Source organism: Delphinus delphis, chromosome 2, assembly GCF_949987515.2.
Source record: "Delphinus delphis chromosome 2, mDelDel1.2, whole genome shotgun sequence".
NCBI lineage: Eukaryota > Metazoa > Chordata > Mammalia > Artiodactyla > Delphinidae > Delphinus > Delphinus delphis.
The window spans coordinates 176,286,880-176,314,622 of NC_082684.1; the positions used below are offsets into that span (position 1 = coordinate 176,286,880).

Genomic DNA, 27,743 nt, shown 5'->3' on the forward strand with positions numbered 1-27,743 from the left:
TTGTTCACAGTGGAACATAATTAACTTTAAATGCAACTCTTGTAAAGCAGCAGTGACGCTCTTAGCTGACGGTAAAGAGGATATTGTGTGCGCGTAAATTACAACTCTAAGGAAACCTTGCTGCAGAATGTGCGTCCTTGAGATCAGTGATGTCCCAGAAGGGCCTGAGGACCCCGGGACCCTGAGAGCTGCGCTGGCAATGACAGGGCTCCTGTCCCCGACCCGACAGCCGGCAGCAGGCCCTGGGAGTCTGGGCTGCCACGCTGATCCGTTCTACAGGCACACACACTGGGCCCAGGTGGCCTGGGTTTCCGAAACGGGACACCACACGAAAGAACAACAGTCCTAGACCGTCATTAGGGCTGTGGCTAGGCCCTCGGGGGCCACAGATCTCTGGGGCCCAGGCAAACCTGACGCTTACGCGTGTGGCTCCCATGGTCAGAATTTCCTGCCACGGCAGCTCAAACGGTTCTTAAGTTCTCAAGAGAAAACACGTAGGAAACCTGGAAGCGGGGTACAAGTCAGCAGTTACTACAGCTGTTGCAGAGCCAGCTCTTCCCAAAGCCTCTGGACCACGTGCATCCTGGAGGCCGCGTGGAGGCCCGCCCCCCTGGCAGCAAAATGTTTGGCCGCCTCCTCCGGACACCTTCTCGATGCCCCATGAGGTGTTTACGACAAGACACCGCAACCGCGACGACTAAGGCAGCGTCTGTCGCGCTCGAGCCGCACGCCACAAGCCAGACGGGACAGGCTCTTCTCGTGGCAAGGAGTCTGCTCCTCTGTAAACATCTGCCGCACCGAGTGCCCCTCTGGCTGGAAGCCGAGTTCCCGCGAGCCAGCCGCCTTCCGAGGGTCCACACTTCACACCCACCGTGGCAGCATGGGTAGCAGCTGAGCCTACATCTCTGTGCTCAATCGGCCTCATCTTAGGTGGATTCGGAGGGACGCCCTGTGAGCAAAGACGCCCTTTTCGCCGCTGAGAATGAGGCGGGCGGGCTCACTGCCGACAGCAGAGAGGCCTGGAGAGGCTGTGTGTCTATTAAGCCTCCAGTGACAGAGACCCCGGGCCCGGAGCAGCCCACCCGAGGGCAGGTGCACGGAGATGCCTCCACGGAACGAGCCTGCTCTCTGACCTCCACTGCGGAAGCTGAGGGCCCAGAGACAGGGGGCCACGGAGAGAATTCTATAGAATAAGGGGCTCCCTCTTCAGATCATGGGGGGGTCGAGGTCCAGTAAAAATATAACGTGAGCCACAGCGTGTTATTTTAAAGTTTCCAGTAGCCGTGTTAAAGCAAACAAAAGGAAATAGGTGAAATTAATTGCCATGATGTATTTTATTTCACCAGATAAATCCGAAAGGTTATCATTTCAATAGGTGATCAAGATTAAATTATTGAGAAGTTCTAGATTTTGGGGGTGAATGTCTGTGAACTCTGGCGTGTGTTTTACACTTGCAGCGCACCTCAATGTGGACAGGCCACACTGCAAGTGCCCAGGAGCCGTGTGTGACCAGGGGCTACCACACCGGCCGGCAGAGGTCCAGAGAACAGACAAGTCATCACCCTCGGTATCTGGAATCCTGGTTCCCATGGGCACCATTTCAGGTGAAGACAAATCACTAAGGCCCACCCTCGTGGGTATTTCGAGCATGAACACCCTCAAAAGCTACTGCCCTTGAGGACGTGCTGACGCCCAGCCTTCTAACGGCATTATCTGGCATCATTAAACTGCCCCAGGTTCCCCGCCGCGGGCCCAAGCAGACAGGCTCCCCCCACTCTTCTCCTGAACGTCTATTAGGAGAGCAGCCAGCAGAGGCTGACGGGACCAGCAGGTTCGGACGCTGATGTGCCAGGATTACACGTCTCACCTGGAACAGAATCCGTTCGGCAGAGATGGAGTCTAGGACCTGAATTAGTTTTGAGCTGCTGACTTCTTAGCTAGAGCGCAAAAAACCACTAAAAAACGTTCACTGAAATGACCATCTTTAAGCTGAAGCCAAGTCTTTGATACAATGGGTGCACAACACAGATAATAAGGTTCTAGAAGGGTGTGTGTGTGTGCGTGTGCGTGTGGTTACAGATGTACACGGTATTATCTTGTTGGAAAATTCCAGAACAAAATCTGAACTTAAGTGGCCTGTGAGTTCAGGGGCAGTGAAGGGGGTCCGGCACGCTGGGGTGACAGAGGCAGGGGTTGGGCGGGGATGGAGATGATGACTCTCGTGCCTAAAATGATAAAATTCATCAAAAGGAAAGAGTCCAAAAGCTTGTGAGCAACAAGCTTTACTATGTCAATCAAAGACCTCTCAGAAGGACTGGCTTTGGATCCCGAGGCCAGGTGACCATCACCTGGAAGGCTGACGGGGTCACCTGAGCCACTGCACGTGTGTGAAATCGTGCCTGTGGGTCGTGCCATGCGGTCACTTCAGGAAGCTCGAGGTAGCTATGACCACGAGGAGCGCTCTGCCTTCCGATTTCTGGTCATCTTACTGTGTATCAATAACAAATGCACCAGACGGAGAGACAAGAAAGTAATCAAAATCTCGAACTGTCGGAAACTATGGTTAGAAAATATAATAATAAAGTCATGGGGGTGGGGTGGAGTTTGAATGGCTGGCTACAATGAAAAGCAACATTACCTAGGTGATTTCAGACACCCATCTGGCCCCATTCACGTGTCAAAAGGTCAGGCTACAAACTGAGGGGGTACTGAATTGAACTAGAAATTTTTTGTTACAACATATTCGTGGCCACGGACAGAGGCATAGCGATCTCTACAAACCGGTGTTTTCCTTATAACAGGATGTGTCTTACTTCAAAATCCTTGTAATTCTCAGGAGCACTGACAAAATCATCGTGATTTGATAGATAAAGAAACGCCCTTTAGAAGCCTGTGATGATATCCTTGTAACCAGCACTTAAAAGCCAAGGGGCCTATTTTTGGTGGGGGCGGAGGGTCTCATGCCACAGCCTGGCAAATCCCAATGGCTCACAAAATGGGCCACGGAGTACTTTCCACCGTGATGGCAAAGGCTCCGCATTCCAGGTATTCTCTTCCGCAGCAAAGACCAACTTTGTCAACTCAGATGACCCAAGAGGGCCCTGACAAACGAGTTCTTTCGATCATGGATGCTGAGTGAGGGTGGGAGCAGTGTTGGCTCGTAAGAACCACTCTGCATTTGTGGGAAAACCGAAAAAGTGCCAAGGAGATTTTTTTGTTTAACCAAAATTTCGGGACTCTTCCAGCTGAAACCAGTGATCTTCTCCGTCTCCTTTTAAACCCTTGGATTTCAAAACAGGAAGCAGAGCAGCGAGGGTTAGGGGTCACCAGGTCGGCGCAGCTAGTCAGATGGGAGGGCCTGGCTGACGAGGCTGGGCTGGGGTCGGGGTCCGGGGACAGCGCCGGAACACTGAGAAAGGGGCGCACTTCACCCTTCCAGCAGAAGGGTCCCTTCTAGTCGGTAGTTTATGATGTGGACTTTGAGTTTCCTCTAATCACGGCTAGGGTATATAATCGATAATCCGCGGCGCCTGGAACAGAGATGCCAAGGGCTCTGTCGCCTGTTCCTGTCAGAGCCGAGAGGGAACGGGTGTTTGGGGGCACCGCTGTCACTGTCATGGGGACCTGCCTTGTAGTTCTACATGCTGAAGAAGGCTCAGGAGACACGTGAAGGTGAGAGGATGCAGGGCTCATGGGCCTGCAGGATGCTGCGGCCAGAGCCAGCTCCCCTGGGTCTTAGCCATCAGAGCGCAGGGGCTGGAAGAAAGAGGGCTGGCGGGTGAACTTCCAGGGGTAGGTGGGTACTGAGAAAAGCAAACTGCTAATTCTGTCCAGACCTCTCAAGTCTTAGGAATGGTGTGGTGGTGAAGACAGATAAAAATGGGGACAAAGGATTCTGCAAGAATCACGGGGCGGGGAGTTTATCGAATCGACTGGTACGTCTTTTCCCATTAGGTTAATAGAGCAACGAGGGTTATCTGGGTGAATGGCTATCATCTGGGAAGAGAATACAGAGTCCATGGTCTCCTACGAGACTGATCAAGGTTCCTACACTAAAGCTGGAACACTTTACTGATGTACCTCTTCACAGTTGGGGGCCCCCAAGGTTGTTTATGTCTGGAATTCTACCTAGTTGCTTACATAGATAATTTCTATCAAGACTGGATCATTTAAAATACACTATAAGATCTTGCTTTTTAAGGAAAGCTTCTGGATGATTCTTGGTAAAATGAAGACTCTTTTGGCCCATAATTCACAGGGTCAGTTGCACCTTTTCTGCACCTGCAGGTTTCAGCATCCACCAACCTTGTGTTCCGATGCTCTCGGGACGTCGACTGAACACAACGCGCCCGCCCGCCTGCCCCGATCCTCACCTGGGCACCAGAAGTCCTGAGCGCCGTTCTCCTCCCTTTGTGCTGTCGGATGCCCGTCTTCTTCCAGCGCGGGGGCACCCTTGGGGTCAGAGAGCTTGTGCCTGGCGCTCAGAGCCCCGGGGCCCCTCTCGGCCTTCAGGTCCTCGGCCTCCTCCGCAGAGTCCGCGCCCCGCGAGGTCAGGAGCCTCAACCGAGACACAGAGCTCACCTCCTTCATCCTCATCAGGCGGTCGGGGTCTGCCCTCCGCGGGGGGGACGCCAGTTTCTCCTGTAAACTTTCAATCACTTTGGACGTGCTTCGGAGCCTCTTTTCGGAGGCTGTCAAATTTGGGGTCCTTTCTATAAAATGGAACAAGGTGGACCTGAAGGGTGGCTTTGTCCCCACGTCCTTGGGATGGAAGGGCCGGCACTCCTGGGGGCTGGGGGGAGGCTCGGGGGCCTTGCTGGGGACGGCCCCGTCCACGCCGGCGGGCTCGGAGGCCTGGGGAGCCTGCCGGGCGCTGCCCACTTCTCCCACAAACAGAGGGCTTTCGGTCCAGCCACACCTCCTCCTGCTGTAGAAGGCGTCGGCGGACGCGGCGGGGTCACACCGCCGGGCTGGGCCGGCCACTGCGTCCCGCCTGCGGGCCTCAAGCCCGCGGGTGCCTCCCTCAGGCTCGGGGTCTTGACTCCGCCCCGTCCTCCGGGCGCCTGGCAGCAGGGACTCCACGGCCACCTCAATGCCCAGGATCCTGGCGGCCCTGGCTTGCAGGGACTCGTTTGGGGGGATTTCTACTGCACTGACTTCCCCCGGAGACCCCGCTAACTGGCCGGCGCTCTGCTCCTGCCCCGGCGTTAGCCCCACAGACCTCAAGTCTGGCGCCGACAGGCCTCGGGGTTTGCCAGCCACGGACAAGGGGGCCCCCGTGGTCCCCCGCCCCCCACCGCCCGCCTTGGGCGCGCTGGCTGCGCTCAGCTCCGCAGCACTGAGCTCCCGACTCGGCGGGGGCGCCCTCGGTTCCGCTGCATCGGGCGGGGGCCCTGCTGCGGCATCGCTCGGCCCGGAAGACGCGGCTCGTCTCACAGGCCTCGGGCTGACGGCCGGCTCGGGCGCCCCGGCCTCGACCTCCCGGTCCCGCCCCTCCGCCATCCGGCTCCCGGGGGGCGACGGCCCTGCGGCGCGCCCGCTGCCGTCTGCCTGCCGGGGCCCGGGGGCCCAAGGCCTCGCCTCCTCGGCCCAGCTCTCGGGCTTGCTCTTGACGCTCCCCGGCCTGGGCCCCGGGTCCTCGGGTGCCCGGCCCTCCGGGAGGCCTGGGCGCGTGGACACGGGCTGGCTGCGGCCTCCCCAGGGCGGCTCTGTCTCACTGTCCTCGCGGCCGCTGCCGCCGTCCCGGCCCCCTTCCTCCTCCTGAAGCTCCTTGTTGAAACTTTCCAACTGGCTGATCAGGTCCCAGGGGCGGCGGCTGACGGGCTTCAGGAGGAACTGCCCAAACGGCTGTCTGCTGTTGCAGGGGCCTGTGGTCGCCCCCTTGACAACCTCGGCCCTGGGCACCGGGCTGCCTCCGCGGACACGGCCGTCCACGCGTGGCTCACCCGGGCCGGCCCTTGGTGCGGGGTCCTGGCTCCTGGGCGAGGAAGACCCTGAGATGGTGCCGCCGCCGCACGGGCTCAGGGGCCCCCCTTGGCCTTTCGGGGAAGGAGCCCCGGGCCTCTGGTTCTGGTCACTGGACGCCAACGCCACGTGCATCTGAACCTCGAAGGCGTCCAAACATCTTGGAGGCAGCGCGGTGTCGGGGGACCCTCCCCACATCTCCCCAGGGAGGGGCCGCGGGCTTTGGGATTCCTGGGTGAAGCTGGTCTGCGTTTGCTGGTCTCTGTACTGCTGCCCGGGCCACGAGCCAGGACACGCGAGCGCTCGGTGTTTCACAGGGTGTGGGAACCTGGGGTCGTCTGTTGGCTGGTCTCCTCCGGGGCTCCCCGGGTCTGATTTCTGGAGCTCCGTCCTCCCGGTCATGCCGCCCATGAGCGCCTGCAGCTCCAGGTCGGTGGAGGACAAACTCAGCAGACTCTGCTCTCGCAGAGCCGCGCTCTTCTCGGGCCCAGGCCTTTCATCCACGTTCTGTTTTAAGTCATTGTTGTTCGTATCTGTAGCTGGCAGATGTGATTCTGACTTAACTGGGATGGAAACCAAACAAAATATCGTCTCGCTCATTTTTTTCTTTGAACTTTTCTTGGTCTGCAGCCCAGCTTCGAACTTTCTGAGCTGGGTTTGTATCTCACAGGTACTCTCGCCCTGGGGGCTCGGGGAGGAGACGAGGCTTTCTGCGTGCACGTCCGGCCGCTGACTCCGAGTGAAGACGCAGGCGTCTCTGTGCTCAGCAAAGCCACCATCTTCTCCACCCCCGGGGAGCCGGTCCCACAGCCAGCTCTCGCTCCCCGAGGGGCCCCGAACGACAGCCCCCCGCTGCAGGCTTCCAGGCGCCGGCTCCGTGGCAGGGACAAGGCCGTCCAGCTTCACGTCTTCCCAGAACCCGTGGGGTCGGGCGAGTCTAATGTGCCGTATCCGTGGGTCGTCGAAGGGGATGTACAGGACGGAGCCGTCACAAGCCGTGGCGGGGCGGGGCTGCGGGAGGACCCCGACAGGAGAGCACGGGCTGGGCCCCAGCTCCTCCTCGGCTCCCCGGGGTCCCGAAGGGGGCTGGCCGCCGGCAGCAGCCTTCTCCACCGGCTGCCGCTGCGTGTGGCGGCCTCCGCCCTCGGGCCTCCGCCCTCGGGCCTCCCCCGGGCAGGCGGGTGCGGCGGCCTGCAGCGGCGACCGGTAGGAGGGCGGAGGCACGTACACCGGGGGCTCCAGGCCGGGGTCAGGCGCGCACGGCTCCTGCCTGGCGGCGTCGTTCGCCTTGGCCGAGGGGGCGGCAGCCGAGTCCGGCTGCCGGCTGTCCGCGTAGCTGCCGTTTTCCCCGCCGGCCCTGCAGTGTTGGTGGGAGCCGTAAGATGGAGGCTTGAGGGGTCTCCCAAACCGAGGCCGGGGTAAGGGGGCCGAGGAGCCGCCCTTCTCGGGGTTCCTGGTGGCTTCCGAATCGCGAGCACCGAATGAAGGCTGAAATGCCACTTGAGGGACACCTGGAAAGTGCCCGTCGCTCAGAGGGATGGGAATCTCCACGCAGCTCAGGCTCTCGGGGGAAAGAACCCTCGGCAGCGAATGGGATTTCTCGGAGGTCAAGCCGTGGCCTCCGAGCACACACGGGTACAGGTCTTGGAACAGCTTCTCCCCGACGCCAGCCGGCATCTGCCCCCCTGGGTTCCGTGGCTGGGCCTGGCCTCCGACGCGGACGCTCTGCCATCTGGCGGGACCCGCCAGTCCCAGCCCTTCCTCGCAAAGTGCCTTCCTCATCACGTCCTCGCTCCTTCCGCCAGCCTCCCGGGGCCCCTGGGTGGCTTGCGCGGGCGGGCTGGGGGCCCGGGCCGGCTCCTCGCGGGCTTCTTGCTCCCTCCTCCGGTAGGTATGGCTGCGGCTGGCCGGGGGCTGCTGGCGGAGCCTGCGAGACAGAGAGGCACGCGGTTACGCCAGGGAGGATGTGCACGGGCAGCCTGCCTGGGCCGTGACTGCTGAAAACCACACCCTGGGCCTTCCCCGGCGGCGCAGGGGTGAGGAGTCCGCCTGCCAGTGCGGGGGACGCGTGTGTGAGTCCTGGTCCGGGAAGATCCCACATGCCGCGGAGCAACTAAGCTTGTGCGCCACAACTACTGAGGCTGTGCTCTAGAGCCCATGAGCCACAACTGCTGAGCCCATGCCACAACTACTGAGCGTGTGTTCTAGAGCCCAAGAGCCACAACTGCTGAGCCCACGTGCCACAACTACTGAGCCCATGTACCACAACTACTGAGCCTGTGCCCTAGAGCCCACACGCCACAACTACTGAGCCCGCGTGCTACAACTACTGAGCCTGTGCCCCACAACTACTGAGCCTGTGCTCTAGAGCTCATGCGCCACAACTACTGAGCCCGTGTGCTACAACAACTGAGCCAGTGCACCACAACTACTGAGCCTGTGCTCTAGAGCCCGTGAGCCACAACTACTGAGCCCGTGCACCACAACTACTGAGCCTGTGCTCTAGAGCCCAAGAGCCACAAATACTGAGCCCGCGTGCCACAACTACTGAGTCCATGCACCACAACTACTGAGCCCACGTGCTACAACTACTGAGCCCGTGCACCACAACTACTGAGCCTGTGCCCTAGAGCCCACATGCCACAACTACTGAGCCCGTGTGCTACAACTACTGAGCCGGTGCACCACAACTACTGAGCCTGTGCTCTAGAGCCCATGCACCACAACTACTGAGCCCACGTGCTACAACTACTGAGCCCGTGCACCACAACTACTGAGCCTGTGCCCTACAGCCCACATGCCACAACTACTGAGCCTGCATGCTACAACTACTGAGCCGGTGCACCACAACTACTGAGCCTGCACTCTAGATCCCGCGAGCCGCAACTACTGAGCCCGTGTGCCACAACAACTGAAGCCCATGCGCCTAGAGCCCGTGCTCTGCAACACGAGAAGCCACCGCAGTGAGAAGCCCATGGACTGCAACGGAGAGTAGCCCCCGCTCACCACAACTGGAGAAAGCCTGCATGCAGCAGGGAAGGCCCAATGCAGCCAAAAATAAAATTAAAAAAAAAAAAAAGCAATGGACTATAAAACAAAAACACACTCCCAACCCCAGCACTCGTCGACTTGGAAGAAGCCACGGCCCACGAATAAGGGCTGGAAGGCAGCCAGCTGTTCGGCCATTGCGTGCCTAGCGACAGGCTGCGCTCAAGAACTTCAGGACTTCGCACGCACGTGAGCGAGGCCAAGCTCAGGGCTCTGAAATGCCCGAGGGGACCGGGCTTCCAGAGTGTGGCCCTGGGCCCTGGACTCCATCCCCAGCTCAGGCGGGACGGCTGCTTGCTCTCTGGGGGCGGGTCTGGGAACCCGCGTCGAGTGTGGGCAGGAATCACGAGGGGGCCGCTCAGGTGAGGACCCTGGGTCCCAGTCCAGAGGCTGACTCAGCAGGCCTGGGTGGGGCTCCATCAAAGGCACTCCTGCCAGGTCCCTGGGTGCTGCCTGTGCTGTGGGTCCCAGCACCCCCGCCCAGCACCATCACTGAGGGCGGGCGTCAACCACGAGCGCACGGCAGTCGGGGGACGCCGCCTCCCCACGCCCGTAGGCAGTACCCCAGCTCCAGCCCGTGAGAGTCTCCGAGGCAGGCGGGCAGCCAGGTACCGCGTCTCTCCGCAGCCCCCAGCTCTTCCCAGCGTCTGGATGAGACGGAGGCTCTAGCAGAGTTCCCACACCTCCCCGAAGGTAACCACCCACTGGGCTCATTAAATATACACATTATCAATGTCCCTGCCCCTGAAAGTTCAGATTCAGCAGCTCTGGGTTAGGGTCCGGTGTCTATTGTTACCAAGCTCTCTGGGCATCTTGTCTTCAGGGGACGTGGGAAACACGCTCGGGCCACCTTCTGAGACTGAGGGGCTCTGCTCCGGAGAAGAGCCCTCTGCCGGGTAACGGATGCTGGCACCTGCGGCCGGCCAGCTCCAGGCTGTGGCTCACCACCCGGCTGGGCGTCAGGGTTTCCCTGTGAGCCTTTAAACCATACCACCGCCCAGGGCCCACCCCCAGACAAGGGATCTCATCAGTGCCGCCAGGAGCCCGGGCCCAGATATTTCAAAACCTCCTCAAATGACTCTGGCAGCCCGAGTTTAGAGCTGCTCTACTGCAGCTGAAGGAAGGATCTGAACACTGCTGAACTGTGCAGAAATATTAAGCGACTGCCCACGAACCGGCAGAGACCAGGACTGTAACACAGAAAACCCATGAGGCGGAAGGAAGCCTGGGGCGTTCCGCTACCTCGATTAACCATGGGCTAAGCAGGAAAGGTTCCAACTCTACAAGTCCTGATTGCTTTTTAAATTATAAAAGTAATACGCACTCATTGTTGAGAATGTGGAAAAATATAGGAAAGTACAAACCCCAAAAATCGCTCGTAGTCTTTATACCCAGAGACGGTCATTTTGATGTATATCTTCTGGTCTGTGTGTGTGTGAGGATGTGGATTTTCAAACAGCCTTAGTGTTGATCTGCTTTCTGGTTTTACGTCAACATTCCCCAACATCTGCAGCGCAAACGACAGCCAACACTTACATAGTGGTGACAGTGTGCTAGGTCCTTACTGAGTGCTTTCCTAACTCATTTAAGCTTCACCAGCACCCCTCCGGGGTAGGAACTGCTGTCAGTCCCATTTTACAGAGGAGGAAACTGAGGCACAGAGAGGTTGAACAACTCTCCCAAGTCACACAGCTTGCAAGTGGTGGGAAAAGAATTCAAACCCAACAAATGTGGCCATAAAGCCCAGTTAGCCACCATGTTTCACTTCTTCCAGCGTCATGACAAATCCCTCACGAGCACAGTTTCAATGGGAGAATAGCAGTCTATCATGCGTACGTGCTTTATTTAACCATCATGCTGCTATCAGACATCCACGTAGCTTACGTTCTGAAACACTTTTGAGAAACTCTATTCACCAACACTAAGCAGGTCCCAGGTTATTTAGAATCAATCCGTAGAAAAGGAAGCGGCAGATCAGGGCATCATGCTATCCCTGTTGTGCAATGTGACCTCAGATCGGTCCGGCCCGTTTAGGCTCGTCCCACCCGCAGCGTGGAGCAGAGCTGGCCCTGCCGCACTGTTCCCGTGTCCGGCTATCACAGCCGATGTGTTTCCTTACTAGACAAGTGCAAGTAATCTCTCATTTTTTTTTTTTTTTTTTAATGTGCTTATCGGCAAACGTCTGGAGGGACTGAAATCCTGAGGTGCGATTTGTCCACGTTCGGGCCACGAGCATAATCACAGGCAAACCAAGAATGACATAAACAGGACAAGGATATAAACAGGCTGTAGTTGCCTACGCCAGGAAGGGGGCCAGTTTTCTTCCCCGCCCAAAAATGTTCCGTTATCACCTTAACCTTGTCAAAGCTGCCATCTGTAACTGATCAAAACGGCTGGGCATTCTAGGCAAAACTTTCTTCTATTTGCACAATACAGCAAAACCCCAGTTTCAAGAAAACACAGATCCACCCGGAGAACTTTAAATAATCTATTTTAAAGAGTACACATGCTTTTATATGAAGCAATTATTTCACAAACATCTAGTTTGTACCTAGTCTGAGCCTGGCTCTCACAGGCACACGTGGCCCACGCGGTGACAGTTCTGGTGAATTTCTCCTTCAGACAAGTTATCAAGTTGGATATCTACTGGCTTCAGTGTATGACGTCCATTAACAGCTAAAATGTATGCCACTTCACATGGCTTCAAAGCCAAGAACGTGTTTTCCGGTACCTTTGAGGAAATAAGCTGAGATCAAATTTTTCTTTTTAAAAAATGAGACTAATAATTTACATTTACAAAACGTTAACAATGGGACGTTTCACAAAAAACATGCTGAACGCGTTAATACGGGGTGGGAAAAAGATAAGGAAAGCCAAGTGGCGTGTGAGAGCCCAAATAAACGGTGTCGACAAGGTCAGTGAGACAAGCAGGGTCTTTGTACAGAATCCCTGGGAGAACAGGTCAGAGAGGAGACAGAAGCCACACCTGCGAGCAGCTCCCTGAGTATCAGAAAAGAGACACGATGATGACAGAACCACTGATCGGGGTGTTTGGAAAATCTTTGAAACATAAACATGTGAAAAACAACATGTCTATAGGAAAAGAGGCAGATCTGTTTGCTGAAGGTATAAAGGCTGATGATGAAAAAAGTGAGGAGACCTTTCTGTCTGTTCACATGACATTTTCAACCACAACAGGAAATCCCACCATCCTTTCTAAAAGGCAAGCCTGCTTAGAAGGGCAGCAGGGGCCATGGTTTTTAACCATGGTTGCACCCACTGCAGGATTATCCCCTCCACGGTCCTCAGAGTTGCACCAACCTGTGATCGCCTGGGCTCAATGCAGCCTAGCTCTGTGCCTGATACCCCGCGGGCGGGGGGAGATGCCCTCCTCCCTTCCCCACAAGATCCTGAATCTGGTCCCCCAAGGGCAGCCCCCAAAGGCTCGTCTTCTCTGTGGAGGTCGGGAGGCCCCACCGAAGTGGTCCCCAGTCCAGTGACTTCTTCCCGTTGGCAGGGCCACCACCCTAGCAGATGCTGGTGCCGCCCCAAGACCTTGAAACCCTGGTGTCCCTTCCTTCAGAAGCCACGCCCTCTTCCAGATGGGAGGGTCAGTCTTACCCAGGAGCACAGTCTGAGCATAAGGGTAGTACACATCCCTTAAAGGACCTCCCACCCCGTGAAGGAGCAGTGCTTTCCTTCTAGGTTGGCAGGGGCACTGGGGCATCTCTTTAGAGGGACTCAGCGCCAGCAGCCCAGTGCTGGGTGTCTGGCACGTTTCTGGGACGCGGTCAGCTATCTAGTGCTACAGAAATTCCTCCCCAGTCCTCTCTGGGCCTGGAAGCCTGCAATTTCACTTTCCAGCGAGCCGTGGTATATTCAGTGTACTACACTGTGTGACTAACCCTCTGACTCAGGGTAACAGACAAGCTAATTTTGGAAAGGGGAGCCTTAAGGTCAGGAAGAGGTCACGCCTAGGGTTAGCGGTTAGCACAAATTAAGATCAGTCAGAAGAGACAAAGCTGCTCTGGGAACATAATGGACAGATCACTACTCAGCCAACGGCTCAAGGTGAACAAGAACTGCAAGTTGCACTGGCACAGAGGTGACTAAGAGACACACATCTGTCGGGTCGGACGGCGAATGTACTGTTACGCCTGCTTTCCACAATGTCGCGATGAGTGAGTGCAAATGATAAATACTACAGAATCAGCTGAAATAAAGGACCAGGGAGACTATTTCAGGAGGTTACTGTTTGGTCTTTTTTTTTTTTAAATACACACACTTAACAATGGGTCTGGAAGAGGAAGCATGATAAATGACAGGACTGATGAATGATGCTAACTTTAGCATATGCGGGAGGGGCGGGGCAGGAAGACAGTCCAAAGCACTCTAGGTATCCACACGGACAGGTAACTAAGCAGACCCACCCGGGAAACACATCTGCTGACGCAGGGGATGGAAGGCCCTCTGAGTCTGGTCCTCCACCCGGGGGTTTGAACGCCTGAGCCCGGGTCCAGGGCCCACAGAGATGAGCTCAGGATGGGCAGCGTCCCTGGGCAGGGCTGGCTATCAGACCGCGTTGCCAGCAGTGGACGCAACTTGCTCCGTGGCGGCCGGCAGTTTTCTGCATCATCTTCGGGGTAGGACTTCAAGAGCTTTTTGATTCTGCGAGGTCTGGTGAAGACCTTTTATCCAAGTGACCTAAGTCAGAGGCCCCGCCCAAGAGGCCCTGCTGCGGGGAGGGGCGTTTAGGGTCGTTGCTTGCTTTTTACAAACCAGCGCCTGGAGCTGCAGTTCTCGGGGATACACGTGGGGCAGACGCCGTCCCCTCCCTCCCAGATGTGGGACCCTCCCCCCAATGGCTGGTTAGCCGCCCTGCACTTCCTCTGGGTGACCCGGCCCCTTCTGACAGATTTCCCAGCTTCAGGAAGAAAGGGCTGAAGTGGGGAGAAGTGGGATGAGAAGACAGGGCCTGTGGTCAGGTTGCCGGGAGCCTGCGGCGGACCCCCAAGGAGGGCGGCTCCCGCCGATGGAGCTGCCGAGGCGCCCCTCGGTGGCGCCACCAGGGGGCGGGGTGGGGACGCTGCCCGGAGTGTGTGGGCGTCTCCTGGGGCGCTGGACGGCGGGGGTCCAGACGCCTGCAGCAGGGCTTCGTGGCCACATACCCTCGGCAACACGCCTCGCCTCCCCTGGCCTGACTCCTCCCCTGTCCAGTGGGTGGTCCGAACGCCTTCCTTTTCAAGCTTGTTGCCAGGATTAATGAGATAATACATTTCAACTGTTTGGCAGAGTGTCTAACATACGAACCCCCTGTTTTTAGCTATTAGTACCATCATGACCCCCATTAAAAGCAATTCTCAGCAGGGTGGATCCATTTGGAAAGTCTTCGCCTCACATGGTACACGGAGCGGGTGAGGGGCACGCAGGGAAGAGACAAGTGAGTGTCCGCCCTCGAGTGGGGTTATTGTAGACCCGTACTGTCCTCTCCTAAGCTGTAATCAATGGGCCTGCACTGACTGACATAACAAGACCCTGACCCTCCGGCCAGGCTCTAAGGGAGGGTCCGTAACAACGATGTCCAGCCAACCAATATCTAGTCTATTCAAACAAAGCAGGAAGAGCAAGCTGGGGCCCACCTTCTCTCTCATGAATCCACTAGGTAAGGCAGATTATTCCAGAATTTTCCCCGTGTTCTCGTAACAAGGACATATCCTTACGGATATATATGGGTGTTTCCTCACCTACTAACTAACCCAGTCCTCTAGCTAAAGAAGGAACTCGTCACCAGCAAGTCTCCTCTTGGTGATAATGTTGCTGCCAAGAAAAATGGAGCTCTTGGCTGTGCTGCTGATGTCCTCCTCCTCCTCCCCACTGTTCTCCCTGAAGTCTCATGTTCAAAGGGTCCAACCTGATTCTTCTTGGGAAAACATGGTGACGGGAGAGCAACATGGGAGCGCGTGCAGGGAGAGAACCAGCGTCCGGGCTTCTGGGAGCTGACACTGCTGATGAACAAAAGCAAAGTGCCTCGGAAGAAGGGTTTACAACAAGACAACGGGAAATCGGAGGTCTGGAGCTTCACGTGCGCTGCTGAGCGCTCCAGCTCACACAGCCCATACTTTGCTCTGTGAAGTGGTCAAACCAACAAGGCCTAACACTTAGGAGACGAAGCAGCAGCTACAAGACAAATGATGTTTGTGGAAGTGTAATTCTGTACAGAGAAAGAGACACATGGAAACAGATGTTAAACTCGAGGCGTTCCTTTTTTGGAGAACCATTATAAGCAGGATATGATGGGAGAGAAGCTTAAAAAGCCTCTGCAAAGGAACTGTTTACCATACCCAGTAGCACCACCTAGAACGACGTCCACTGATCGGATGGAAGGCTCCCCAGACGAGGCCCCTCACCCCACATCAGAGATCCTCTCAGACTGCTGAGTCTCTAATTAGCTACGACTGCGCTGACGACAGGACATAATTACAAGCTATTCTCAGGATTTCTGGGGCTGAGCAGAAAAGAGCTTATTGTGGTACAACTTTCAGGTTCAGACCTCTGCTATGTTACGTTACTTTACAGCTTCCTCTGATTATAGCATTTCAAAGGAAACACAGTAAGGAAACAGGGAATGCCTGATAACAGTGTTTCACAAGTTTAATGGTAGCCGAGTATTATTCAGTGATGGCTACTTGCATTTAAGCATGCAGTTTCCTCCACATATAGATAACAGCTAGCTTTTCTCCTTTGCGCGTTTCCTCTGTTTCCCCTTAATCTGTGTGTGTGTGTGTGTGTGTGTGTGTGTGTGTGTTGGCAAGCACACCCTGCAACAAGGCAGTACGTGCAGAAATAGTTAAACTTGGTACAAACTGATGAACTGAAAGTCTACTCGTTACAAGCTTTGAGCACAGATGTAAATACCAGCTTTCAGAAGCATCCTTTTCATGTTGCCATGGGGAGGACAGAGAGGCCACAGAGAAGATGCACACAGTTAGTATCTGCTGTTGGTTATACGGCCAAGATTAGGACACAACAAAAGCCTAGCATTAAATCATCTGACATCTAGAACGCTGTCTGCAGTTTTACAGACATCCTGGGTTTCCCTGCTATGTACATCCTGGGTTTCCCTGCTATGTACATCCTCGGTTCTCCTGCTATGGGAATACTGTAGTGACATTTGACGTGACCTGTGAGTTTTCTTCTGTACCACGTGGGTGACTCACACAGCCAGTTCCATCACCCCAGTCCGGTCCCTGAGACCATCTAGGAGTGTTTAGCACCCAGGTGAACACTCTGCGGAGTGAATGACTCAAGGGGGACGTGCCAGGGCTTTAGGGTTCCTAAATCAACGGTCTGGGAAGAGAAAAGAAAATATGAGTGGGGTGCACGGTCAGCCCCGCGCCCACCCTGGCCTGGAGAGCGGCCTCATCCGAAGCCTTCCGCCCAGAGCGGGTGAGGCCCGGACACCCACCACTGTCCAGCCGCCCTGCCCTGGCCAGCCCCTCGCGTGCTGACCGCCGACCAGAACAGGGCCGCAGGCTCACCATGCCCAAAGCATCTCTGGCTGCCCCAAGCTACACATACTTTCTCTTGGAAATTTAAACTGAGACCCGAGGGCGGAAGTCGGCGGGGGCTCTGGAGCCAAACCTCTGCCTCCACGTGGGACTCGAGTCCCGGGGAGCCCAGGTTAGCGGGAAGGGGGAAGTGCTGGTGACGTCAGTGGAGGAGCTGCAGTGCAGGGAGACGCAGTGACAGGCGACACCTCGGGCGGAGAGGGTCCCGCAGGGACGAGCCACAGCCTGGAGAGACCCGGGCTAATGGCCCGTCCTGGGCCCAGCTTGCTCGTCCCTCATCGGGTGAGGCCGCCAGTCTTCGTGTCCTGCGGGCCAAGCCCCCGTGGTATCCTCACACCTCCCCCTTCACGCAGGTGCCTCTGGTTCCTGCACCCGGAGAAGCCACAAGGACGGAAGCTTTCCCGCCAGGGACCAGGCGGCCCCCGGGAGTTCTGCTGAGCCTGTGACTGTCCCCTCCCCACCCGTCCCCCAAGGTTGGCATAAACGAAGCCACCAAGGCCGCGACCTCAGAGCTGGGGTCGACAGTGCAGGTGACGGGGCCGCACAGCCAGCGTTTGTGCTTTACACGCTCGTCCAGTCTCCAGCCCTGAGAAGGTCAGTCCCGGCAACACGTGGGACGCAGCTTTGGACAGCAGTGACTCTAATTATCGCGCTGGATAAACGGTCTCCCCACTTGGGCCGAAGGGCTTCTTAGCAGGTTCAGCCGGTCCTGCACCCCTCCTGCCACCCCAGGAGCTCGGTATCGCTCGATCCAACAACAGCGACAGCTCAGAGCACAGCCTCTCCGCCCACTTAGGAAGCGTGGGTCCTGCATTCGGGAACCTAGTCAAGGCTCCAAATCTGTTCTGTGTTCCTCCCCGCCTTTTTTTTTTTTTAACATTTTGCTGCATATAACCAGCTCATACACGAGAAACTCTAAGGTGATGTGAGTTATCAATCCTATCGTTCTTCATTCTCACCCGGGAACCCTGATGTTCCAGCCACGCCCAGATGACGGGCGACACTGCTCCCCACCTACGTGGCCCCGGCCTGTGTGCGCAGGGCGGCGTCATTACCCGGCTCTGACCAGGGAGCACAGATGCCATCCCTACACAGCTCCCCAGACAGGAAGGGGCTCGGCGGCGCGTGGGAGTTGCTACCCCCGCCCACGGGCAGGGAGTGCAGGGGAGGACGTGAGGATGGCCCAGCACAGGCGACGGGCCCCGCCAGGCACAGTGTGGCCAGGCCCGGTGCTGCTGTGGCGCGAGCCGGGCTTCCCTCCACGCCAGCACTGAGTGCGTGGCCCTTGCAGAGTCACTGACGTTCTCTGAGCTTCAAGCTCTTGGCTATAAAATAACGACATTGCTAACATGCCTACCTCTCCACCATTCCACCAGAATAAAACAAAGCAGTCTCCTTTCGGCCCCTGTGGCCTCTTCCAAACTGCTCTGAGCCCCCCGTCCCCAGGAGGTCCAGGGGTGCTGCGGACCTGCCTGTGGTGAGGGCACTCTCTAGGGCAGACCTCACCCCACCGAGGAACTGCAGGATGAGGGGCCCCTGTGCTGCTCCCCAGTCACCCTGATGGCTTGGAGTTGGACAGCGCATCCTGGGCCCCAGCGGCCCCCCAGACCCGGAGGCCAGCCCGGCAGAGTCACAGTGGGGACCAGGCCAGGTGCAGGAGCACGGCTGCCTCGCCCCGTGACTAAAGGCTGGGATCTAGCTGCGCCACTGATGCGCCCCGACTCAGAATTAAGCTTTAACTGTTAGCATCTATTTATTTCCTCTCAAGGCACGCTTCTCCCGAAAGGGAAACGTAATCCGCTCCAGCCTACCTTTCCGTCTGCCTCCTCTTTCCAGTTCTCTACTGGCCACTAAAGAAAGAAAACGTCTTTTCACTTCAAGCCAGGAAGCTGGGCAGCGGGTCTCTGAGGCACGGGGCGCTGGCATGCATCTTTGCGAACATGAATGCGTTTTCTCTTTCTACCCTACAAGGCAACCTTCAATCCAAAAGCACCTCGACACCTCCCAAGTTAACCGGGCAGCCTCAGAACCGGGGGGGAACGGCCAGATCGCTCAGAACTCTGTCGACAGGCAAAGACGTCCCAGCGCTGCTCTCAACCCAGCTGAGCCCTTCACTTGTGACAGAAAGAAAGGCGCCTATAGGTCTGAGGGAGGCTGGGATGGAGGGCCTTGAGGTTCCCAGGCCCCCGTGATCACACAGGGCTAGGGAATCCTGAGCAAGCTGTGAACGGGGCTGGGAGCCTCACTGCCCACATGGAATCCTCCAGGGGATTCTGCTGCTTCCCGAGCGGGACCCAACTCTGATCTCTGATTCAGCCCTTTGGACTGGGATGGACCCCACTCGTGGCACGTGTGCAGGGATTCCAAGGCCATCGTCTTCACCTCGTTAGAAACTAAACCTTCTGCTTCTCAACAACTGTTACGAGGCTGGGTGGATGAACTGAATCCCTGGGCTTATACTGGACACACTGTGTGCCCAGCGCGTAGCAAGCTCTGCAGGAAATGCAGGAGGGGGAGCAGGGCACAGCCTCGGTGCCCTGAAATCCAGGGCGGAAGGTGCAGGCGTGCTCAGCACAGAACCGGAAGCACAGGAGGCGGGGTGAAACCCAGAACGCGTTTGTGCAGCAGCAGCTAAGGCTGTCCTGGCTCTCGGACAACACACCCGCAATCACCCTCCTCCAAAACCCACGGTGGGCATGCTTTTCAGGGAACAGGGCTGCAAAGGCAGTAGTGGACCTAAGGGCAGGTTTTGAAGGGCAAGGTTAAAAAAAAGCAGCTTCAAGCCCTTCTCCATCCTGGGCACCCTCCTGAACCCGCCCCATCAGTGACAACCTCGCCCTCCACAGAGAGGCAGCTCTGACTTGGCAACACAAACCTGCTTCTACTCCACTGGGTGTGAAGAGGGGCCCGCCCCTTTGCTTGTACTCAGTGACCAAGGTGTTGAACGCTCTGACCTGTAAGAGCAAAATCCCTCCCTGAAGGCTGTCGACCAACAAGGAAGATCCTCCCTGTGAAAGGCGACCTGTAACCGTGGAAGCTAGTTCATTCCCTTTGGACTAGACTCACTGCCCTTTTCGTTTGCATGTCTGTTTGCTTCCCTTAAACAGAGGCCTCTGCTCCCACCTGTTTGGGTGGCCCATTTTGCCCGGCTGTACCCAGCCTCGCGCTCTTTGTAGGCACGGCCCCTCCCCCGGTCTGAGCCTGGTCCCCGGGCAGCATTAAAGGCAAACACAGCTTTAGGAAGTGATGGCAAAGGGTTCCCCTAGGTTGAAACTGCCGGGTGAGGGCTGCGGAGTCCTCTCCCGCGCGGGCTCTGGGGCAAAGCCGCCCAAGTTCCCTCTAATTTACCTCCCCCCCCCCACCAACCCTCCCCGGTCCACCCTCTTTTTGGTTATTAAGAAAACACCCACAGACGCAGCTGTATTCAGACGCGATCTCCACACTAGGGCCCGTGTGTGCGCGTGTGTGTGTGCGTGTGCGCACGTGTGTGTGCGTTTGTGAAAAGATGGGTGGAGGCCAGTGGAATTACACGGATACGCGAGAAGAAAGGTTTGCTTCGGCACGGGTGGAGGAGGCGTATCCGTCTCCCAACTCTGTGAGGTACAAGGTGGTGAAACATGTTGATGAGAAAGCAGAACGTGCTGGGAATGTGTGCCTGACATACACTGGCTTCTCCAGTGCTTTTAAGTGATTCCTGGCTGAGGAGATACGAAGAGCTTACATGGGAACAAAGAGGCGTCTGAGGATTAAGACGCCGCGCCAGCGGGCGGAACTCGGTTACCGGCCACTCTGCGCTAAACGCCCGCTGCACCAGCCCTGCGTCCCCGCGCACGCCGCCTTGTGCCGCTCTGCTCCCCCCCTCCCAGGCCCCCCGGCCCCACCGGAGGTGGCCAGGGACGGACTCACACACCCACTGCAGACCCCCGGGGCACGGGGAACGGTGGCTTCAGCTGGCGCTTACCCAGCCTCGGAAATCCGCGCAGCGGCAGCAGCGCTCGGGGGCTCCCCGAGGCCCCGAGGCCCGCGGCCGCGGCTGTCGGGCTCGCTCAGGCGGCCGGTCCCCAGCGAGGCCTGGCCGCGTGGGGAGGCGGCAGGGCCATCGTCACACCCGTTCAGCAGGCCGGGGCCCGCCGGCGCCCGGGACTTCACGGGCTGGCGCCCCTCGCCATCATCCTTGCGCGGCGCCGGCAGCTCTCTGGACAGCTTGTAGCCGTGGGCGATCAGGAGGTCTTCTACGCTGTACATAGCGCTCGGGCCGCGTCCAAGCCCCGCCGCCGGGGCCGTCGTGGTGGCAGGACCCACACTGCGGGACAAGGAAGGAGAGCATCTGTGAGCCGTCACCGACTCCCGCTGGGGCCCCGCGCCTCGCCCGCCCTCGACCCCGACCAGTCCGGACCCTGGGCGCGGTGCCAGCAGAGGAAGGGAAGGGGGGCTCCTGCAACTCGTTCAAGCCCGGGCTTGGGTGAGTTGGCCCCTCGTGGACCAGAGAGGTGGCGTCTGTTCTTTGATTCCGCTGAGCCAGGGCGGGGCGCCGATGCTGGGGACCGCGCCCTCGGATGGCCGCTCCTGGTGGGAGAGTCGGACTAGCGATTTAAGCCATGAAATGATTGACAGTGTCCCCAGAGCCCACAGCCCAGACATCGGAGGACAACACACACCGGAGAGAAGACAAAACAAAGAGAGAGACTCGGAAGCTGCAATTACTACTCCATGCTGCTAAAAAGAGCCATTCCCAGCTTAATCTTACTGTACTTCCCTGCTTTCATCTTGGAGACACACCTTTTGCTCCAAGAGGGCAGAGCGAGATCTTTAATCAACCCGGGGCCAGGATGCACTTCAGCAGACGCAATCTGAGTGGGTAACTAGCCGCTGAAAATAGATCTTCAGCCCTTAATGAGAAACGCTGACCAAGCCTACACACCCAACGCGCTACACGATCCCAAGTTCCTTCCCACACGAAACCTGTAAGCATCAAATCCCTCCGCAACGTTATCCTGGGGAGATGGTTTGCACCTCTGAGCCCAGGGCGCCCACGTCCGAATCCTGCCAGGGCACCTTAGTTTAACAGTGGCAACTTCCCCAAACACACTGTCCTGAGACAACGGTACCGGCCAAGAAGAATGGAAATGGACAGAGCCCCACGAGAAGGCACACGCGTGCACAGGCATGGCACTGCCATGTTTACTTTGACACCACAGAATCTTCTTTCCTGCGTCTTCCCATCGCTAATAGGGTGGAAGGCGGTTTGGTGAGACCTGCCGCTGCCTCTCCTTGGGCTGTGATGCTGGCCTGGGAGAGCAGCACACAGCAGCGGGCCTGGAAGAGCCCGGCCAGCTCCAGCCCCGCTTGGCTGGTGGACGGAAATAGCTCGAGCACCGTGGCAGCCCCTGCAGACAATGGCCAGGAAATGCCTGCCGCCCGCCTGCAGGTGAAAGGGGGGCGCAGGGGGGCGCAGGGGGCGCACGTGCTTCCTGCTGACGGGACCTCTCACGGGGGCCCATCACAGGATCCCGCTGACTGTGCCCGTCCTCAGCTCATCACACTCTCGGCCCGGCAGCAGCAAAGTCTCCACTGTCAGCACGGAGAGGGTGAGGGGACCAGACTGTGGAAGTCTGTGGTTCTCCGTCAGGTACCTACACGTCACGGAACAGCCACAAGCTCCTGCCGTGGCTGTACTACTAGTGGAACCGTCTCCACGGCAACTCTGCCACTCCTGACCTGCTGCTGTGCGTCTTCTAGGGCGCTTGTACAGCATGGCCAGAGAGATGGAGGGACCAGAGAGGCGAGCGTTCCTTCCGATTCCACTGAGCCGGGCCCTGGGCTGGGACTGCAGAGGAAAGGGATCCCATCACAAACCCAGGGCCGTGGGGACGTGGAGGCAAGGTCTGTCTTGTTCAGTGCTAGGCCCCTGGCATCTGGCACAGAGTATGCTCTCAATAAATCACTGTTGAATGAGTGCACAGTGGGAGGAAGGGACATTTGAGCTAGGTTTTGAAGAATGATTAGGAGTTCACTCCATAAACTGCACATGCATGTGTATGAGATGGGGAACTGGCATTTAAAATAGACTTGGGGTACCGTCATACCAGGAGTAAAGAAATGACACGGCAACAGAATCCTGGTAGCCTAGACTAGGGTCCCCAGACTCACTGGCTCAAAGTCACACAGCCAGTCGGCACCACGGCTAAAGTTAGAGTTTAGGTCCGAGGACACTCAGTTTCTCTCTCCGTTACTACGTCAGGCTCTTGAAAAGCAAAGCCAAGTGCGCTTTGGCTGGCCACCCAGTACGCAGAGGAGCAGGCCGGCGTCCACCACAGAATGCACTGTGAGAGCGGTAAGAAGCAATGACCCTCAAGGAAAAGGCCCGTGGGTCACTGTCCTTCCGGGATTAGGTGAACCGCTCCATCCTGGCTCTGTCTGTGTGTAAGTATAGTTAGCAAACCCTTAAGTGGCCCGCCAGCTCAGGCCAGGACGTGAATACCTTTCAAAAAAGACCCAAACGCAAACAAGCCGTACTTGACCTTAGAGGTTTGAGGTCAAAAGTGTATTGATCTGGGGGGACTCGTAACCTGCTCGGCCTCAGAGGCCAGCAGCCTGGGGGAGCAGGAGAAAGAAACACAGCAGCTTCGGCACGCAGGCCGTGGGGCCCCATGGGAGGGGGTGACCCACAGGCCCTGCCGCCCGGGTGGGATGCCCAGCGCCCACCCAATCCCCAGAGGACCCCTCTCCCTCTGGCTGGCACTCACCACTTCTCGACCCCAACTCAGAGCCTGGTCTTCTCCCTCCTTTCCACCCCAGGCCAAACATCACCCCTCCCCTCAGACAGAGTTTCAATAGCCACGCGGTGGTCCCAACCCCTCTTGGATTCAGTGTCCTTCCCGTAGCATCCTTACCTACTGCAGAAGGGCTGGCCTGTCCCTAACGCAGCAATCCTCCTGGCCACCAGGAGGGGACGCCAAGGTGCTGAGGAGGAGATGCGCCCTTTCAAACTTTCTGCCCAGCCCTGAGACAGCGGCCTTCTGAACGGATGGCACCCGAGGCCACCCTTGCCCACCAGCCCAAAGGGCTGCTATTCAGACAAGCACACAGCAAAGCTGGACATAAACGCAAGCTATTATAACATGAGGGTTTACAACTTGGAGAGATGTGTGTGTACAGTGGACCCTTGGGTCGCTGACGCCCGGGTCATCAGAAATCTGGGGGTGACTTTACAGTCAGGCCTCTGTACACAGGGTCCCTCTGTATCCTCGGTTCCCCATCCGCGGATTCAACCGAGCCTGGGCGTGCAGGCTCACACCCTGTAAGGAGGCGCTTACTGAAAAGAATCTGTGTATCTGCGGCCCCGCGAAGGTCAAACCTGCGTTGTTCTAGGGCCCGGGCAGGAGACTTTTCATCCCCATGGTGGTGCTGACACCCAGCCCCAGCCATGATCCCGGGGGCAAGTCATGAACCACACCAAACCTCAGTTTTCTGACCTGCAAAATGGCCACTCTCTTCTTGGCTCACCAGACCGTTCTGAGGGCCACATAAGTACAGGGAAAAGTGTAACTCGTGCACAAATGTGAGAGTGCGTTCATCATGCAGCGATGTCTCCTTTGTCTCTGAAGGGTTACCTGCCCGATGAAAAGCTTTCACCTTCGTTATTCATTGTGACCACTAGACCCTTCCTGATTCCCTTCGTATCACTTGGGATGTGACTCTTGATTTCCAAAGTCACTCCCGCTTTCCATCACCCAGACAGCTGTCTTCCAGGAAGGGACACTTCCATCGCCCTCCGAGTCACTGACAACAGCAAATGTTATTTTACAGAGTCCCAAACGTGGAAACACAATTCCTGAGGGCCTAGGATGCACTGGACGCTGAAACTATAACAATGAACGAGACACGTTCTTTGCTCTCGAGAAGCAGCTCACTGGCTCGCTGTGGCGACAGCGGGAAAACAGGTCGTTGAAGCATGGCACACGCATGCACACTGACGGGAGCTTGCCCCTCCCCACAGTGTCACAGCGCTGCGGCGGAGACAAGGACAGGAGGAGAGACGGGACCCTCACCCAGGCTCTCAAGGGGTCAGGAAGGCCTCTGGAAGATCACTTCTAAGCCAAACAAATCCCTCAAGGTAGGGCTGCACTGTGAGATCACCCTGTGAGTATGATTTTCCAGCCAGTCCATGTAAGAATTTTTTTTCTTTGCTACTTTGTCACCTTGTGTCAAATAGTCATAGTGGAACATCTAATAAAGAGCAGTCCAGTCAGCGCAGGTACCTAGATACACTCTCAGGGGAGGAATCCCGGGACACAGGACAGAGACGAAGGAGCCCACTTTCAGTATCTTTTTCATCCTATGACTATCTGAATACCATTAATGCAGAGAAGACATTTAAGATAAGGACACACGTGTTAACAGGACAGTCCATCAGGGCCCGGCTGCCTCTGAAAGGGGGGAGTTCGTGGCTGGGAGAGTCTTCAGTGGCGGTCAAGGATTTGTCAACTCTGTTGTTTTTACAGCAAATCCACTGAAGGTGTGTGTACACACCTTAGTCAAAACTTGAAAGGGAAAGTACTTACCCTCACATCCTGACGGGTGCTCTCATATTTTCTCTTCCATTTTCACTTTTGAAACATGCTGGCCACTACCCAGTAAATTCAGTGCCACACGAATCGGTCACAACCTACAGTTTGGAAAGCGCTGATGTAGAAATCGATCCTGCGCTGGTCAGGATGCTGGACTAGGTGACCCCTGAAATTCCGTCAAGTTCAATGACCCCATCAAGCTATGAGAAATTCCTTAGTCTAACAAGTTCCTTGCTCTGTTCTCAACAGCAAATACACCTCTTCTGTCCTATCAACAATTTCCTTTCAAGAAAAGTCACAGCAACTAAGTGAAGCTACTTTCCTATTCTTAAGAGCATAAGACGAAAAGAAATAAACCTCCTTAAGGGAAAGGACAGTCTGCTGCTTCCTTCCTCTGCCTGTGATCTACCTGGGGCTCGAGACCTGAGGCCTTGGAACACAGCATCACTGGTTGACAGATAAAACCTGGTGTAGCAGGAGCCAAGAGGGCCACCAAGGAGCCCTCAGCATGAACTGGACCTGCAGTGCTGCCGCTTTTATTCTTTTTGGTTGGAGAGAGCCAGGAAGCAGCATTTTGTCTCTTTTGAGTTCACTATGGCTCTTTTCATCTTTTCCTACTATTCTCTGCCCCACAAATTGCTAGAGTTAAGTCCATCATTTCAAAGACAAAATTGAGAAACCGGTTGAAAAACTCTGCCACCCCAATAAAAACCTGATGGCCTGGCAAAAGGGCCACGTGTCCTGGTGGGTCTCCTTCTCTGGGGGGCGTATGTTCGGCTGTTTCTTCTCATCTCAGGTGGAAGCTGTCTGCAGACTTCCACCCGATCAGAGCAAAAACGGAGCAGCTCAGAGAGCTTTCTCGGCAGAAGGGCCTCGCTTTCCATCCTGGCTTCTGCTTGGCGGATGGCCTTTACCAAGTGACTCAGCTTCCAAGCCGCTTATTCCAAAGAAAAGCGTGTGGCTTCTAGTAGCTACTAGGATGTCAGGAGAACAATTTCTACTGGACTTTGTGGCGTTGCTCAATGTTACCAAAGAGAAATCAGGGCCCAACCTGGCCACCCGGCTCAGAGAACCTCTCACCCGTTTATACAACTTGAGTTGAGCGACAGAAGCCATTGGATTAAAGCAAATTGTGTAGGACAGTATATACAAAGAAGGAAAACCGGATTCATAACAAGTCTCTTTTTACAGAGGAAAACTTTTGTGCTGAGTGTGTGACAACACACCAAAAAATAGTTACACTAAATGCAAACTATTGCTTTTTCCCCCTCTGTTCTGTTATTAAAATGCATAATTATAAGCATCAAGACTCCAAAAATAATCGAAGAAACAGTGAAGGAAATAAAAAACAAGGAACAGTGAGCTGGGTGAGAAGACTGGGTTCAGTCCACAGTTCTCTTGTTCACCTCGACAGGACTGGTTTAGATTAGACGAAATTCATGAGATGAGGCCCAAAGAGAAATGCTTACGGCACACAGGCTGTGATCTAGGTGGTTTAGAGGGGTGGGGGGGGAGGGAGAGGAATAACAATGCTGAACAGCTCAGTTTCCCGGGTTGGGTTTTATGATTGAGTCATGACATCACTAGGTTTATATTCTATTACTTTTCTTCCCCTTGAGGATGCTTGGGCTAGGTGGTAAGATGCTCAAATACCCTCCAGGAGATGCATGACGAATTCACCAAGAACATCTTCCAATCTGTGGTTAATTTATCCCCCTGCCACCGCTGCAATTAACTCTCTCTGTACAAAGCAGAAGGAAGAGCCTGTTCCATAAGCTCAGAATAGCAGCGCATGAAAGATAATAACATCATCCGTCCCCGAGCATCTGCAGTCTGCCAGCTACTCTGCTAGCTGCCTGGCGCACTTTGTTTTCTACTCCCAGTAAATGTCCTGCTGTGGATATGAACGTCTCCATTTTATAGACGAGAAAACCAAGGCTGAGAGTCCAAGGTGACACAGCCTGCAAGCACAGATCCAAGGGTCAGACCAAGGTCTGTCCAGCTTCACAGCCCGTGCACTATTGTAGGCTCTCAATTTCCTTCCTTAATAAGCAACAGAAGTTTCCCAATTTACCAAATAATGCATAAATATAAACAAGAAAGGAGAGAAGGCATGGTGGCATGAAGATGAAAACTATATTTAAAAGGAAAAAATTCTTTATTCTCTTGGACTGAGACGGCTCTTCGAGGCGATGCTTCCCTTGTACACTGAGCACACACACCACACACACACGCACGTACACGCACACACACGAGGGCTCGTGCCTCGCTGACGGCAACGTCTTGATGGTCGTACTAGCACTGACTTCTAAACACTCAAATACTCAGTAACACGATTCATTCACAAATACACCACACGATGCTCTCCGACCTTCAGCAGACCTCTTCAATTATTCTGGGTTCCAGGCTCTTGGTTGGGGACCTGGGGTTCTCATAAAAGCTGCCGTGTGAAGCTGAAAAACGGACAAACTGCACGTATGAGAGATGGGAGGGGAGCTTGTAACTTTCAGAAAAAAACTAAATTCTAAGAGAAAAAAAATTATCTGCATAGAAACAGACACCCTTGGGAGTTCCCTGGTGGCGCAGAGGTGAA

General features: G+C 56.0%; 1 protein-coding gene across 3 annotated transcripts in view; it reads right to left on the minus strand.

Moving 5' to 3' along the window:
• The window catches only part of JCAD (junctional cadherin 5 associated), a 39,840-nt gene that overhangs the window by 4,984 nt on the left and 7,113 nt on the right, over window positions 1–27,743 (minus strand). For 2 of the 3 annotated variants that reach the window (XM_060006362.1, XM_060006363.1), the window contains exons 2-3: window positions 20,542–20,883; window positions 4,306–7,891 (exon numbers count right to left, since the gene is read on the minus strand). In XM_060006362.1, coding sequence (XP_059862345.1) covers window positions 4,306–7,891; window positions 20,542–20,825 — 3,870 coding nt within the window. In that variant the 5' untranslated portion in view covers window positions 20,826–20,883. Of the gene's footprint in view, window positions 1–4,305; window positions 7,892–20,541; window positions 20,884–27,743 lie in introns of those variants that run through there. The other variant, XM_060006361.1, reaches the window with a different exon arrangement.